This window comes from Schistocerca piceifrons, chromosome 3 (genome assembly GCF_021461385.2).
Source record: "Schistocerca piceifrons isolate TAMUIC-IGC-003096 chromosome 3, iqSchPice1.1, whole genome shotgun sequence".
Lineage (NCBI taxonomy): Eukaryota > Metazoa > Arthropoda > Insecta > Orthoptera > Acrididae > Schistocerca > Schistocerca piceifrons.
Genome location: NC_060140.1, coordinates 86,949,632 through 86,967,774, shown reverse-complemented (window position 1 = coordinate 86,967,774; position 18,143 = coordinate 86,949,632). Strand labels below are relative to the sequence as shown.

The following is an 18,143-nucleotide window of genomic DNA, read 5'->3' as shown; positions in this document are numbered from 1 at the left end:
TTTGACGCAGTAAATGAGACTATAAAAACACAAAATGAGACTATTAACGCCCGATTAGATGCTGTAAGCGAATCAGTAAAAACAGAAAATGAGACTATAAAAACACAAAATGAGACTGTTAACGCCCGATTAGATGCTGTAAGCGAATCATTAAAAACACAGCTAGGCACAATTAAAACGGATCTGCATAAAGAAATAACGGCTGAATTAAATACCCATTTGGGTGAGGTGCAAACTAAGATCAGTGATCAAATTCAGAAAATGCAGAAACAGGTGAAAAGTGAAATAGCTGAAGTATCTGGAACATTAAACACAAAAATTCAGGCAGGTACCAAAGAAATAAACTCAGTTAGAAATGCAGTATCTGACATTGAAGGTGTAGTGGACCCTCCAACGTTAGGCGGGTGATGGAGCCCCTTAGGGAAATAGCGGGAAGGTCGGGGAAGAAGGCCAGTGTTCACTCTGTCTGCTTGCCGGGGGGCCTCATCCGAGATGTGGAGGAGGCCCTACCGGCGGCGATAGAGAGCACTGGGTGCACCCGACTGCAAATTGTTGCTCATGTCGGCACCAATGACTCCTGCCGTCTGGGTTCAGAGGTCATCCTCAGTTCGTACAGGCGGTTGGCGGAATTGGTGAAGGCGGAAAGCCTCGCTCGCGGGGTGGAATCAGAGCTAACAATTTGTAGTATCGTTCCCAGAACCGATCGCGGTCCTCTGGTTTGGAGCCGAGTGGAAGGCTTAAACCAGAGACTCAGACGATTCTGCGGAGATCTGGGGTGCAAATTTCTCGACCTCCGCTATCGGGTGGAGAAATGTAGGGTCCCCCTGAATAGGTCAGGCGTGCACTACACGCCGGAAGCGGCTACAAGGGTAGCGGAGTACGTGTGGAGTGCACATGGGGGTTTTTTAGGTTAGAGAATCCCCTCCCTAGGCCCGACAAGACGCCTCCTGAGACGCGGCAAGGTAGGAGTAGGCAAAATGCAACAGGGAATAACAATATTAATGTGCTAATAGTAAACTGCAGGAGCGTCTATAGAAAGGTCCCAGAACTGCTCTCATTAATAAACGGTCACAATGCCCATATAGTACTAGGGACAGAAAGTTGGCTGAAACCAGACGTAAACAGTAATGAAATCCTAAACTCAGATTGGAATGTATACCGTAGAGTCAGGCTGAACAGTGAAGGGGGAGGCGTGTTTATAGCGATAAGGAGTGCAATAGTATCGAAGGAAATTGACGGAGATCCGAAATGTGAAATGATTTGGGTGAAGGTCACGGTTAAAGAAGGCTCAGACATGGTAATTGGATGTCTCTATAGGCCCCCTGGCTCAACAGCTGTTGTGGCTGAGCACCTGAAGGATAATTTGGAAAATATTTCGAGTAGATTTCCCCACCATGTTATAGTTCTGGGTGGAGATTTTAATTTGCCAGATATAGACTGGGAGACTCAAACGTTCATAACGGGTGGCAGGGACAAAGAATCCTGTGAAATTTTTTTAAGTGCTTTATCTGAAAACTACCTTGAGCAGTTAAACAGAGAACCGACTCGTGGGGATAACATATTAGACCTTCTGGTGACAAACAGACCCGAACTATTTGAAAAAGTTAACGCAGAACAGGGAATCAGCGATCATAAAGCGGTTACGGCATCGATGATTTCAGCCGTAAATAGGAATATTAAAAAGGGTAGGAAGATTTTTCTGTTTAGAAAAAGTGACAAAAAGCAGATTTCAGAGTACCTGTTGGCTCAACACAAAAGTTTTGTCTCAAGTACAGATAGTGTTGAGGATCAGTGGACGAAGTTCAAAACCGTCGTACATTATGCGTTAGATGAGTATGTGCCAAGCAAGATCGTAAGAGATGGGAAAGAGCCACCGTGGTACAACAACCGAGTTAGAAAACTGCTGCGGAAGCAAAGGGAACTTCACAGCAAACATAAACATAGCCAAAGCCTTGCAGACAAACAAAAATTACACGAAGCGAAATGTAGTGTGAGGAGGGCTATGCGAGAGGCGTTCAATGAATTCTAAAGTAAAGTTCTATGTACTGACTTGGCAGAAAATCCTAAGAAATTTTGGTCTTATGTCAGAGCGGTAGGTGGATCAAAACAAAATGTCCAGACACTCTGTGACCAAAATGGTACTGAAACAGAGGATGACAGACTAAAGGCCGAAATACTAAATGTCTTTTTCCAAAGTTGTTTCACAGAGGAAGATTGCACTGTAGTTCCTTCTCTAGATTGTCGCACAGATGACAAAATGGTAGATATCGAAATAGACGACAGAGGGATAGAGAAACAATTAAAATCGCTCAAAAGAGGAAAGGCCTCTGGACCTGATGGGATACCAGTTCAATTTTACACAGAGTACGCGAAGGAACTTGCCCCCCCTCTTGCAGCGGTGTACCGTAGGTCTCTAGAAGAGCGTAGCGTTCCAAAGGATTGGAAAAGGGCACAGGTCATCCCCGTTTTCAAGAAGGGACGTCGAACAGATGTGCAGAACTATAGACCTATATCTCTAACGTCGATCAGTTGCAGAATTTTGGAACACGTATTGTGTTCGAGTATAATGACTTTTCTGGAGACTAGAAATCTACTCTGTAGGAATCAGCATGGGTTTCGAAAAAGACGGTCATGTGAAACCCAGCTCGCGCTATTCGTCCACGAGACTCAGAGGGCCATAGACACGGGTTCACAGGTAGATGCCGTGTTTCTTGACTTCCGCAAGGCGTTCGATACAGTTCCCCACAGTCGTTTAATGAACAAAGTAAGAGCATATGGACTATCAGACCAATTGTGTGATTGGATTGAGGAGTTCCTAGATAACAGGACGCAGCATGTTATTCTCAATGGAGAGAAGTCTTCCGAAGTAAGAGTGATTTCAGGTGTGCCGCAGGGGAGTGTCATAGGACCGTTGCTATTCACAATATACATAAATGACCTGGTGGATGACATCGGAAGTTCACTGAGGCTTTTTGCAGATGATGCTGTGGTGTACCGAGAGGTTGTAACAATGGAAAATTGTATTGAAATGCAGGAGGATCTGCAGCGAATTGACGCATGGTGCAGGGAATGGCAATTGAATCTCAATGTAGACAAGTGTAATGTGCTGCGAATATACAGAAAGATAGATCCTTTATCATTTAGCTACAAAATAGCAGGTCAGCAACTGGAAGCAGTTAATACCATAAATTATCTGGGAGTACGCATTAGGAGTGATTTAAAATGGAATGATCATATAATGTTGATCGTCGGTAAAGCAGATGCCAGACTGAGATTCATTGGAAGAATCCTAAGGAAATGCAATCCGAAAACAAAGGAAGTAGGTTACAGTACGCTTGTTCGCCCACTGCTTGAATACTGCTCATCAGTGTGGGATCCGTACCAGATAGGGTTGATAGAAGAGATAGAGAAGATCCAACGGAGAGCAGCGCGCTTCGTTACAGGATCATTTAGTAATCGCGAAAGCGTTACGGAGATGATAGATAAACTCCAGTGGAAGACTCTGCAGGAGAGACGCTCAGTAGCTCGGTACGGGCTTTTATTGAAGTTTCGAGAACATACCTTCACCGAAGAGTCAAGCAGTATATTGCTCCCTCCTACGTATATCTCGCGAAGAGACCATGAGGATAAAACCAGAGAGATTAGAGCCCACACAGAGGCATACCGAGAGTCCTTCTTTCCACGAACAATACGAGACTGGAATAGAAGGGAGAACCGATAGAGGTACTGAAGGTACCCTCCGCCACACACCGTCAGGTGGCTTGCGGAGTATGGACGTAGATGTAGATGTAGACGTAGATGTAGATCTGTCGAGGCAGATAGACTCAATCAATATTGAAGAACAGGTTAAGAGCACCGTGAAAGCACACGCGGAGGCATTGTCGGAACACTACGGTGAATGGATAAAGGGTAAAGATATTTTTATCGAAAAGAAGGTCAGGGAGGAGCTGTCAAGGATGTAACTTATGAAATCTTAGCTGCTCCTGGTAAGTCGGGAGACACAGTGGTTTCTGAATTGGGACAGATTCGAAGGACACTTACACGGGATCTTCCCGAGTGGAAGCAGCAAGTAGTGGACGAAGTCAGAATGCTGAGAAACTGGGTAGAAAATCCGCACACGCATACGCAAACTATAGGGAACAACTCTTTAGACGGTGACGGATGTCAGTCAACTCCTTATCGTTCACCGCCTGATTACATGCAAAACAACAGTCCTGTTGAGTCCCGAGTAGGGAAAATAAATGATCCGCCCACAATCGTGAGTTTAATGCAAGAGGAAAGTGTGATTAAGCATCGCACTTTTCCTGTTTTTCATCCGCAGAAGCGAGAAATACACCCCATCGTGTTCCTAAAGAATTTTTCCGGCATATTTCCCAGGAGCTGGACAGACAGACAGACAGCGTATTCAGTTCGTCACTGGCTTTATTTCTGGTGATGCAGCATTATGGGGAACGGAAATGGTAGACACGTGTAGGAATTATGAAGAGTTTGAGAAAATGTTCTTGGCAAAATTTTAGAGTAATGGGGTACAGCAAAGATTAAGGAAGGAGGTGTATGGTGCGGAAATTTTCAATGAGAAGCATGGAAGTCTCCTGCGATACTTCGAGAAGTATCTAGCAAAAATTAAATTCTTGGATTCTCCGATTTCTTCCAAGGACGTAATTATGATTCTCAAAAGCAAACTCCCTGTGTCTATTAGAGAGAAACTAGTAAATGTGTCCGAAGAAGACACGGATGTATTCCTTTCTGTGCTGGATTCCTTAGATTTAATTAGCGAGGATGTGCGCTCCAAGGTTGGCAGCGGCAAATTCTTCCCTGGCAGCCAGCAGAATGCATCGCACGCGGACAACAATGCGCCGAAGGAGAGAGCGAGCTACTGCGACCGCTGTTGCCAACCTGACAGCCGTTATGAAAACGCAAACGGCAATAACTTTAAACGGAAGCAGAAAACCAATTACAGTAATCAGCAGAGATACCACCCAATTTACAACCACCAGGTACAACATCAGTACGGAAACCCACCCTTTAATTCTGCGCCTGAGCAACATGGAAATTCTCCACAAACTAGTGGTAATTTTTCAAATGGGCCAGTGTACAATCAAAGTTATAGGTCGAAAAATAGCAAGTGGCATGGGCAAGGCGGAGGCCACCCAGCACATCAGAACAACTTTTCACAGAATAGAGGACCGCGGAACGCGAACTTTCCTTCACAAGGAAATGGTTCTGCCGGCAACCAAAAGATCGGGCGACAGCAGCCGTCTCAAGTATTTTATTCACAAGTGAATGCACCCAGTGGATTTTACCCCTCTACACCGGCATTTGTACCACATAACCAGCACCAATATGAAACGGAACAAACACTTAAGGCCATGAATGACAAACAGGTTAAACATCCTGCGGAAAATTAGAGGCAGTGCCTTTCAGCCTCCTAGAGGTCGCTGCCGGTTCCAGTGGGGGTACTAACGAATACTCTGATTCTGAGTATGTTAATGCGATACGGTACGACGATGAGACCGACTTACGAGATGACCTTGCACCTGACCTAGAAGCTCAAGACATTAATGACATTTATGATGAACAGGTCCAGGCTTCGATTAAGATTTCTATTGCCAACATTCTTGTCACAGCCATTGTTGATACAGGAGCAAACATCAATGTGATGTCATCATGTCTCTTCAGACAGGTGTCTTCTGTTTCAAAAGTTTTATCTTTGCCGATTCAAGGTTGCTCCATATCGGGAGCGACTGGTCCATTGAAACAAAGAGTTAGTTTACAGACACAGCTCCAACTGCAGATAGAATCTGTTTTGGTTTCTTACCTCTTGCGTACTGGAAATTTCCTTGTGTGAACTGTTAATGATAAGTATTGTGTTGAACAGCGCACGGACTTCATGGTAACGGCTACTACATGTAAACTTTAAGTATTAAATGCTATGTATGGAAAAATTGTTTATAGTGATGGACATTGAACTGATATTTCTTCAACAAGCTGAAGCAGGAAATTGAGGTTGCACGAAGAATTTCAATTTAACAATTTAATTTTAAGTTAGTATTAAGAAAAAAAAATGCTTGCGAGGCGATTGCCCGGAGCTATATAAATATGTAAAGGTGAGAAATGGAGAAGGATGCGTAAATAAGCACTTCTCTCAAGGTACAAGAAGATTTATAGATTTATTTTTAGTAGTGTAAGTACTTGAAGTTCTGTTGTAAAAGCCCAAATTACCTGCTTAAAAAAAAGTACATGTTCAAACAGTCCAGACAGTGGACAGGAGTAGAAGAAATAGCTTAAAGTTCAGTTAAAGTATGCTGTTAAATGGAAAAACAAGTGGTAGCCCACATGTGTTCACGCAAGGAGACAATAAGCTGTAGTAAACTAAGTTAGGTGAAATACAGTACAAAGAGAGGCAAACCATGAAGTATCAATAATGTAGTGTAAGTACTCCACGAGGCCATTAATTGCTATGAAAGTAAACTATTTCCCTGTGATCTGAGCCCAATGTAAAGAGTATATGAGGAATGTTAGCTGACGAATTGATTTCAGTAGAATCAAGGTACTAAATAACCACACAGCAAGCCCCCTGTATCATAAATAAGTCCAAGTAAAGATCTTCAGAAGATTTGTAATGTAATCTAGCGACCATTCAATACCCTAATTGAAGGCTAATCTAAAAAACAAGCAATGCAGTGATATTTAAACTTAATACTGACTATAACCAGAGTAAGACGTAGAAGTAGCAAAGCATGCTATAATGAAAGAGGTTGAAATTTATATATGTGCCTATGTTTATTATGATAATTTTATTTACATGCAGATTTTATTGCAAAAATGTCTCCTAAGACACTCCTCTTATGAAATCCATTTTCCTTGTGCCCGTTCCTTTTGATCCTGGTTCATTAACCCAGACCAAGGGTCGACTTGTAAAAGGCACGTGTGCTTCGAGGCAAAGCAGTGCTTATGAGAAATGAGACACGTAGCGTGGTGAACTTCGCTAGCTTTGGTAATGTTTGTTATGGACCGGTTGCGTAAACCCAGTGAACTGTCGGTAATTCCATTCATGCGAAAAATAGTAGACACGCGTTACCCTATTTTTTTTTTAACAGAGAACGATTGCTGAGTACATGAAGCGAAGAGGGAGACCTATTGTTATCCAGTCTGCCCTCAAATATAAAAAAAAAATTTGGCAAGCACAAAGGAAAGCACAAAAAAAAAAGATTCAGAGTTAAATGCGTACTCGTTAAGTAGTAGATATGCTGCGTGGCACTAGAAAATGATCTTGGTTGCACTAAAGAATAAATGCAACGAGTGTTGCGAAACCTGTAGTTTTCATAATGAGGAGATGAGCCCTTAAAAGAAAGTTTGAAAGAATATTTTTAGGTTCACTAGTGAAAGTAAACCTTGAGATATAAAGAGTCCATTCATAAAGCAGTTGTTCACTGGACTTAACAAAAGGAGTGACCATTAATTGTAAATATTAGCTCGTAAGTGATCTTTTGTATATAGTAGAATATAAGTCTTTCTGTACCAATGGAGGAAACCTGCAAAATTGGTTGTTTTGTAAATGAACTCTATCGGCGAAGGAACTAAGCACGAATGCTGTGTGAAGATGCACACTAAAGTGCGACGTGCATAATAAAAATAACTGTTCACTGTATATTAGTGGTAGTGTTGTACTGCAAGTGTAAAAAGAAGTCAAGGCTACGACAGCAGGTGCAACGCAAAGTTCAGTGTTGTTCTAAGTGCAGCGACAGCTAAAACATTCGTCGTCACTTACCTGTGAGCCTCATGGGAGGCAGTTGACAGAGAAATATGGAGACAGCTTCAGTGTCCGGCTCCTCCGATGGAAAACGCGCGCGAGGTGTTTGTATCGATGCACTCGCGTGTTCTAAGTTCAAAAAAAAAGGAGCAATCGACGACCAGCAGCTCTGTTACAGCCTGAGCGCGAACGGATACTGAGTATTGGAGCTCACGCAACACTGTGCAGCCGCTGTGAGTGGCTGACGTGTGGGTGACGAAACAATCCAAACTTTAAACTGCTAACCGCCATGACTTCCATCGTACATACTACTTGTGTGACTACATTTTCATACGTAAATTAAGCAATTTTCTTGAGTTGAAGTTAAGATGAGTAAGAAGTAGATTGTTAGATTACTCAGACCTTAAAGCCATTAATACCAGCACTCCTGAACACTGCTAAAATGAATTATAATCCTGTCTCTTGATGGACAAAGAAAATGAATGTGCACTATAGGAAGACCCTAAACTCCAGACCAGTCCCGATCCTTAACAAATGTATCCAATAGGTTGTAAGTTATACTAATAATTTTCCACTTCTTCTGTTTCATATTGTAAATAAAAACCCGGGAAGCCACTTGAATTCCTGGCACCACAGTGGAAAGGACAGATGTACGGCATGATGAACGCCGTAGACAGCTAACACAGAAAGTGAAAGCATCACGAAGTGTAGTGCTACGTTATTAAACTGTAATTGAACTACAATGAGTCAACGGATGCTCGAACATTGTCCACTCTAGTTTAGTGAAAATAAGCACTCACTGTACTCATGTATTAGTTGTTAAGCTCAAGAGAAAGTAATTTCTGAATTCTATACCCTGAAGTGCGAAATTAACGTTCACTTATTGTTATAAGCAAATATGGACCAAACTTAAATATGCACATAAATGTTAATCTTGGTATTATGGAATGAAGTGACTGATGAACAAAGAATGAAAAACTTTATTTTGAAAAATGATAAATATCTGATATATGTTTATAAATGTAATTTCAATTTATGTACACAGTACGCCAGTAACATTATGTAAATGTCACACCAAAAATCACGAATATCTCATGAGGACATGAGGATCGAGGTAATCCTTCGGCATTCCCTCTCTCCTCATGGGAGGCAATGTGATATTCGCTATTTTTGACTTCATTAAAACAGCAAATACGAGAAGTTAATACTTTCAGCCAGAACGCAAATACTTGTTTGTAAATAATGATTAATGTATAATGAGGCGTCGCATGGCGACGGTGGAATTTTCTAAATAATGTAATTCGTCGTCTTTGGGCGGCAAACAGAAAAATACGGATAGATATGCGATCCTTCACTATTTTGTTCGCTGGAGAACAAATGAAGCCTTGAGCGCTAAAAACGACTTGTACTGTTTTTCTCAAGTAAGACGGACGCAGATTTGTGGCAGTCTGATCTAATTTTTTTTTTTACTAAATGTATAAAAACGTGTTATGTCTAAGTTTGAGTGAAGTGTAAAGAACTGTTACAACTTACCGTGACGACGCACGAGCGACTCAAAGAAGACAATGGCCATATAAAAGAGTGCTCAGTGGACATGATACGGACATAAAAATCTACCGTCATTGTAGTACTAAGCTTAAGGTACGATATATGTTTTAGTTTATAATAAATATTTGTTCTGGGAATACTGAATCATTTAGCAGTGCTCATTCCTATTATCTCCTCAGTATTATTTTCATTTTAATTATGCATTTTGCTAATATTACGGACACCAAGATCAGCAGTCCAATGTGCGTGTTACATTGATAAAAAGAAAACTGTTTTATCGTCTTCTTGCATCAGCTTTAATATTGAATTTCCTTTTGTGTGATGTTACAGTTGTTTTTGCGCCCTTAAGAACTTTCTGGTCCCTTAGGAAATTGTTTTGTCATAACAATAACTTCACAACCGGGTATGATCGTATCTACGATCATGAAGTAATTACAAAGACGATAATGCGATTTCTTAATCCTTGGCACGCTAGTTGTGACTGCCTCAAGCCACGCGAAACTGCAAGTAAAAACTAATCACATCTCATAATGCAATATTTTATGACAATGGTCAATCCATTATTCTTACGCCAATTGTGATTGATAAAACAGTAAGCTAAATCTCAATTTTCAACTTTCCATTGAATAACAACATCACTTTTATTTTGTAACATCACAACCCATGGCAGTCTTACTTTAATACGACTTGTACTTTCTGAATCACCTACTGTTCTCTGAGTCTATTCAGTCCTATCTTAACGGTCCCTTCACTTTACGGGCGCGCGGTTTGAGGCGTCACGTCACGAATTGCGCGGCCTGTCCCGTCGGAGGTTAGTCCTCCCTCGGGCGTGGGTGTGTGTGTTGTTAGCATAAGTTAGTTTAAGTAGTGCGTAAGTCTAGGGACCGATGACCTCAGTAGTTTGGTCCCTTATAAATTCACTCACATTTGAACGTTTTTCACTTTACACTCGCAGTACAGGACACGAACTGTTATCGATCTGATACTGTTATCAATCGTTCTGATACTGTTATCAATCGATTTGATTCACCGAGCTTCTAATCTTGTTGCTGGACTCGTTGCTGCGAGAGGTGATGGAGGCAGGCGGACTGCGTCCTCTGCATATACCTGGGCCGCGTGTAGGCGGCGTGACTATGCAGCAGGCGCTAACTGCTCGTCGTGGCGTGTTGGTAGCTGCCAGCCGGCCTGAACACTCAACACTCGCACCACCTGCACAAAAAGAAATCACTCTTCCCAGAGGACTACTTCTTCTGCTTTACTTCATCTTCTTATTCGAAGTTGATCTTGAGTCTTCGTCTTCTCAATCGAGTCTGGATGGTTGTCCCATGTTTTCTGTCTCCCGGCAGTATGATGATTTGATTCTATTTCTTTCTTGATTTATTCTCTTTTGTGCCCGCTACCCGCATCCCGTATTTCGCTCGACATCTGCGCTAGGATCGCAGATTGTGTGTCAATCACACAGAATACGATAGGATTGCGCACTATCTTTGGTCACGTCAATAATACACATACAACTCGTTAATAACGAGATGCAGTTACACTGACGAGATTATTCAACAATATTTGTACCCCTTCAATCCGAGCAGCCTCCCACGGCCGTTCTGTATCAGTTACGTCTTCGAGGGGTAATAGTGAATTCGTTAACTCGTGGTAGATTTTCCATAAAATGGCTCTGAGCACTATGGGACTTAACGTCTGAGATCATTAGTCCCCTAGAATTTAGAACTACTTAAACCTAACAAACCTAAGGACATCACACACATCCATGCCCGAGGCAGGATTCGAACCTGCAACCGAAGCGGGCGCGCGGTTTCAGACTGAAGCGCCTAGAACCGCTCGGCCACACCGTCCAGCGTAGATTTTTCATACTTCGTACTCCCGGACGCAATATCTGCTGTCTCTCCGGAGACATTTTCTAAGGTTGCAGGTCATAACTTCTACGGATCAGGGGTAAAAACTCTTCTAACATTCTAGAATGAAATTTTCACCCTACAGTGGAGTGTGCGCTGATATGAAAGTTCCCGGCAGATTAAAACTGTGTGCCGGACCGAGGCTCGAACTCGGGACCTTTGCCTTTCGCGGGCGAGTGCTCTACCATCTGACCTACCCAAACACAACTCAAGCTCCGTCCTCACAGCTCTAACATTATTGGTGAGCAATATTTAAGTCAATTCTCGTGAAATTATCGTAATCTAGATTCAGTGTTTCTTCCGTTGCTATGGTTCCCATAGATCACAAACTCTCTTCCAGATCGGTAAAGACGTGAAGGTTAAAATAAGAAAGAACGTACCATTGTAGACGTACGTTGTTTTTAACCCACAGTGGGCGCCGTTTTAAGTAGCCCAAAAACTTTAGCATACTGACGTTGACAAGTGCTTCTTGTTAATTATTTCTGCCGTGTGCGATCAAGAACTGTTTTAAATACTACAAATTATAGAACTTACGTGAAAAACCTGGTGTCAAGAAAGCAATCTCTAACGTTTTTCTCTTCTTGAATGCGTATTTGCTCTAGTAATACGACACAGAGTGATGTCACGGGGCAGTATCACTGAGGTGAACTATGTGGGTATGAATGCGGTGAACCTAATGTTTTGGGCTAATTAAGATGGCGGACATTGGCTTCAAGCCTGTGGCGTAATGTGACCTCCACTCTTTTTTTGCCTCCATGGGTAAAGAGAGTAACTATCACAGTAATGTCTCTGCTTTAAAGTAAAGTCAGATTGTTAAAAGAACTTGCCCTCTTCATTCTGACAATATTTTAGACCAGTGTGACGTGTTCTTTCACTATAACTTCCAGAAAATATTCCCACTTCGCAAAAATCACTCTGTCCAACATAAATTTTCGGTTGTCGTAGGTAGTACTTTTCAAACATATTAAACATCATGGTAGTTTCCTGTAGTCAGAATATGTCAGTCCTTCAGGTTACATCCTCTTGTTATAGTTGGTTAGGTTAGTACTTTCTTCAAAGTAAATACGTTGGGAACGAAATTCATAATTCGGGTGTATACATCTCCCAAATAATTCTGTCTCGATGTTTTATTTTACGACATTTATATATTGTTACAGAAGACGACATATACCGAACCTTCACATTTACATGCAGTGCTTTCCGCTGAATACTAACGGAGACTCACTTCATTTTACAAATAGAACATTTTTCATTTGAATACTTACAGGCCGGCCGAAGTGGCCGTGCGGTTAAAGGCGCTGCAGTCTGGAACCGCAAGACCGCTACGGTCGCAGGTTCGAATCCTGCCTCGGGCATGGATGTTTGTGATGTCCTTAGGTTAGTTAGGTTTAACTAGTTCTAAGTTCTAGGGGACTAATGACCTCAGCAGTTGGGTCCCACAGTGCTCAGAGCCAATACTTACAACTCAATTTCATATTTTAATAATAGGCACAGGAAATGGTCACAATAACGACGGCTTCCTCTCCTAGTGCTTGACAATCGGTTGATTGACAGTGATGTCCAGCTCCTTAGCTTGCAGCACCCACCTCAGGAACCCCATTACCCTTGTCTCCGCTTCCCCATGACAGTGTAGCAAACAATCACAAACAAACCACATGGTATATTGTGTGTAATTCTTTGTGTGTTATGCCAGTTATTGTTAGTGTCATTTACTGTATATAGTAGTGTGCTTGAGAGTCAGGACATGCTGATAATTTGTATAAATATCACACCACCACCTAACAAAGGCTTCACACATTCTCACTTTACTGTATGCTATTAACACAGAATACCGATCACTGCAGCTGTCGAAGATTGGTATATACTCTAAAGATCCAGGTTGTGTGTTACAGATGGAAATAATGTTTGAGTAACTGACTTCATTAAATTACAAGCAGATAGTCCAACTGTACAAACCCTACCCACACCTAATACAGGTCGATATCATCCGAACCATACCTGATCTGATGTGAGTAGATCCACCACTGAACACCACACTGGATGCAGCAGGGGTGGATCCACCTCCAAACTGTACCCAGATGTGGCACAAGTGGATCCCCATCTGAACGACACCCTGGACGCATGGGGCACTTGCGACGCATACACACACACAATCGTGATGCTGGGCAATGTGTTATGTCTTTATAATTGGATAAACTCTGTTCCTCGAACATTATTTCCCTCTGCCACATACATCTTGCATCGTTAAGAGTACGAATATACAAAGCTTTGACAGTAGCAGTTGATCAATATTCTATGTCAATAATATATGATGAAGTAAGAACGGATGTCGGCTTTGTTAGGTGGTGTGGAGAGAGATTTTGTAAGAAGCAGGAGATGTAGAGATGTATTATAAATAGCTTAAGTTAGCAATCCACCTCCACCACAGTCCATGTGTTTTAGTGTACATATGGGGTTTCTTTGCAGGTAGCACTGTGTTTATGGTATTTTTTCTGTGTATACATTTAGAGGAGGAGGAGGAGGAAAAGATGCTCCTGCAAGCACTTTGTAGATAGTATGGCTGGGTTGTTCATTTGTATCTCGGTTCGATGCTAAAAAACCAAGTCATGCCTGGTAGGGTAGTGAATAAGAATACATGTGTTCTTGTACAAAAAACTTTTTTCATTTGCATATACATTTACACATAGATTATGGAAAATTCTGTATGTAGATTTGGAATACACTGTAAATACTAATGCTGTGATCAAATGGTCGACTATTGAAAATGATGGGATGGAAGGAATTTACTACATTAGGTTATACCATATCTCTAAGATCAATGTAAAAGTCTCTCTTCGCATCTGGGTCTGCTTAAAAAAAGATGTTATTTGTATCAACATGTGGTGGACTGGATGATGTGCTTGGTGCTATTCCATAGGTCTTAAGAAAAAGTACCATAAATTGTTGCTGTTATTATAAATAATGTGGCTCCAAAAGTCTTCAGAAAAAGAATCCATGTATCAAACAGACTTAAGGCAAGCCTTATTGAAGAAATTAGTCCTTTAAGGGTAGTTAATGTTGAAACAGGAAAAGGAGATCCATTTCATAAAAAGGAAACTGTTGTATGTGACACAGGAAAAGTATAAAGTGCTACTCAAACAAGAATAAGCTATTACTAAAGTGCAAGTAGGGCCTCCAAATTACTTCACACAATATGTGGGAAAAAAATCTTAATACGAATGGGGAGAACAAAATATCTGTATTTACTGGGAGTACTAATGGGGAGTGATCACACTCTGGTGTACTTGTCAAAAATGATGGGTTCGACGTCGTTTACTACATTAGGATATATATGAAAGATCTGTTTATAAGCCACCATTCCCATCAGCTGTAGGACATGATTCCTCTTAGGGAGAGAAGGAGGGGGTGGGCACACTCTCTGTTGTATCATGTTATAAATCATAGTGTCAGGTGCAGAATGTGATTCCTCTTGGGGAGAGGAGGAGCAGGGAAGTGGGAACTATCAATGGCAAGTGACGTCATAGTGATTCATATGACACTTTATGAATACATCTCTCTGACCCTTTGATCGTCAGCCATCTCACTCGCCATATTTGATTGTGACATAATATAGGCAAACATCTTCGGACTGGCTGTGACATTTCAAAGTTCTACCATCTTGCTCGATATCTTTGACCTTCAGATATCCACTAAGATAACTGCCCTTGAATTCCCCTTGGCCAAGAGGTGTGAGGGAGCAGGTCATATTCAAGAGAAGGTGTGATTGGGTAAAAAATTATGCTAGCTGAATCGTAAATTTGGGTCATAAATTAAGATACTTTCAGAGATTATTGCCAAACTATGCTAACTGGTTAGTAAATTCCGCTAATAATGTCATAAATTGTCCGATTAGAATCAAATCATACTAATAAGGTCATAAATCTCCTTGAACCCTTATGACACAGATGTAGATATGGTGAAAAATGCACCAGAAAGTACACAGCTCCTTTACTGCCGTATCTCTAAAGATACCTATTACATGGCTAATATTGGAACTCCCATCTACCTCGTTTTCTGTGAACTCCCGTATCTTGAAGGCCAATATGCTTTTTCTGAAACAGAGCAAATAATTGCATGTGACTCAATATGTTTAACAGACACTGACACTTGGTTGTAAGACGACGCAGGACGGCCTTTCAAGCGGCTTCTACTCGTCCATGGGTGTAACCAGGGCAGCCACAATAGTGAAATGATTGGGGGACACATGGGACATGCTGGATGTCTCTTAGATACCCATGTCTGGCCCTCAAATTGACGCCCATTGGCAACAGCCTCAAGATGTGTGATCAAACCCAGCAGCACCTTGAGCTGTGAGCGAAGGGTCATAACTTAGCTATCATCCAGACTCAACTACTGTCGTCCCTATCCATACCAAAGACGACGGAACTCTACACTCAGTTGTTATTAAAATGTGGGACTGTGCCCAGTAAATACAGAAATAGGCAAGAAACTTAAGAATGTAAACTATAAAGCGCACAGTTAAATGAAAACAAGTCACCTTTGGCGCGGAAACCATTAAAAAACGAAGTTTTTCAGCGAGATTTCTGAGAGACAAGTCAAACGTTACTGGTAGAGACATGAGAACGAATAATTCCTTGGGAGATAGGCGATAAGAACACTTAACTATGAGCGTCATTAAAGTCAAACGGACGTGTAGCCAGACGAATGGAGGGTAGGTAGCACAAGTAAGTTTATTGCTGGCTTCCAAGAGATAAGAAAATAGATAGCCCAAGGAAGTTCCTTGCTGGCTTCCAACAGACAAGAAAAGACCATGATGTATTGGAAACGGTGTAGACGAAACTGGACCTTAATAAATGGAGAAATCTGAAAGGAGCCTGTTGTATGTCGAATGGCTGATGGTGGCGAACCTATCTCCTATCAAGTGCTTTCATGTCCTCTTGAGTTCCCATTGCATCTAATCAATTAATTTGCTGCGTTTTTGCTATACACAAATTTTACATGTTACCTGTTCTGTCTTTGACGTTTCCACATTCAACATTTTTTCAATCTACAATTCTGTCTCTAATCCCAAGCCTTCGCCTCTCTTTTATACTAGCTGCCCTAACGATCTACTTCTTGCTTCAACAGTGTCATGTTACGTTGCTGTATGATACGTATATCGTTTCACTGCTTCTACTGCACTTGTAATGTGGTGAAGATTATATACTGGGATTTGTTGGATCATTTATAACAGCCGCATAAGTTGTCATCAAGACGTGAGCGTGTGTAACGAGTGCAGTACAGCTATTGGTTGTCGGCAGGCGACCGCCATGATGACCGGTCTGTTGCTGGTGATGCTGTCGGTGCTGGGAGCCTCGGATGCGGCCAAGATCCTGTCCGTCGTGGCGTTCCCGACCGTCAGTCACCAACTACCCCTCAGGATGATAAGTCTGGAGCTGGCCAAGAGAGGCCACCAGGTCACCTTCATCACCACCGACCCGTCCAAGGTACCTCATTTCTCGTCTGTTCAAAAACTGCGGTGGGCAAACTGTCGTTAAACTTAAATTGTGGACGCAACACCAGTAATAATTTAGAACTAGCAGAACAAGTGTAACAGCTGAAAATATGTGATGAAAAGAACCTCCGCGTCCTATCTAGCATCTACACTGAAGCGCGAAAGAAACTGGTATAGCCATGCGTATTCAAATGCAGAGATACGTGAACAGGAAGAATATGGCACTGAGGTCGGCAACGCCTGTATAAAACAAGTGTCTGACGCAGTTGTTAGGTCGTTTACTGCTGCTACAATGGCAGGTTAACACATTTAAGTGAGTTTGAACGTGGTGTTATAGTCGGCGCACGAGCGATGGGACACAGCATCTCCAAGGTAGCGACGAGGTGGGGATTTTCCCGTACGACACTTTTCACGAGTGTACCGTGAATACCAAAAATCTGGTAAAACATCAAGGCTCGGACATCGGTGCGGCCGGTAAAGATCATGCAAGAATGGGACCAACTACGACGGAAGAGAATCGTTCAAGTGCAACCCTTCCGCAAATTTCTGCATCCCAGAAGGTAATATCGAGAATTGGATTTTGAGGGAATATTTTTGAAACTGTGAAACACAAAAATGTTTCGTATAAAAACTGAAAGGTAGTTAACATTCTTGGAAACCGAACAATCAACTTCTGTACTAATTTGAAATTTCACAAAATATCTCACCACTATTAATTTATTTTAAAAAATGAAAATGCTTGTTATAACACAAATTAAGGAAGCTTTCACACCACACCCAACCATGAGTAATATAGCTGGTCTCTGAAATACGAACTTTGTAAAAAGCTGTACACAGTGTGCCATCAAAATGTTTTCAGCATAGCTAATTAAAATACCTAAATGTTCATTATTATTGTAATTATTTGTTTTATTTATTTTTTAATGTTTTAAATTTTGTGTTTTCAATTAATTTTTTGTTTTTTAGTTTACTGTTTCACACCCCTGTATTTTGCTAACTGAAAATTATAAGTAGCTCATTGTTATGATACAAAATCATTTAAATTACGACAATATGTGAAGAAAAAGTTAAAATGTAAGTTTTTCACATCTGCATAAAATGAACTAAATTTCTTCACATAATGCACACGATAGACAACAGAATAGAACATAAAATTCAGCAGGATCCTCAGATTCTGACAGGCTAGCGTCTAAATGTGCCTGACACAAATCAGGATATTCATAAAATTCAGCAGGATTCTCAGATTCTGACAGGCTAGCGTCTAAATATCCTGATTTGTGTCAGGCATATTTCAGGACACTGGAAAACCTTGGCGGAGAGAACTGATTATGTACTGGTGGCTTCAGCGTCATTATATCGTACCTCAATTGGAAATTGATATCATAATCAGTCAGCAGAACTAGATCTGAAAACCTTCTCACGATGTTTTTCCAACATC

The 18,143-nt window shown here is 41.5% G+C and overlaps 1 protein-coding gene across 1 annotated transcript in view; it reads left to right on the top strand.

The window, feature by feature from the left end:
- Positions 1–18,143, top strand: part of LOC124789421 (UDP-glucosyltransferase 2-like) — a 64,411-nt gene that overhangs the window by 24,125 nt on the left and 22,143 nt on the right. The window contains exon 2 of the mRNA XM_047256766.1: positions 16,512–16,697. Coding sequence (XP_047112722.1) covers positions 16,521–16,697 — 177 coding nt within the window. The 5' untranslated portion in view covers positions 16,512–16,520. The remainder of the gene's footprint in view (positions 1–16,511; positions 16,698–18,143) is intronic.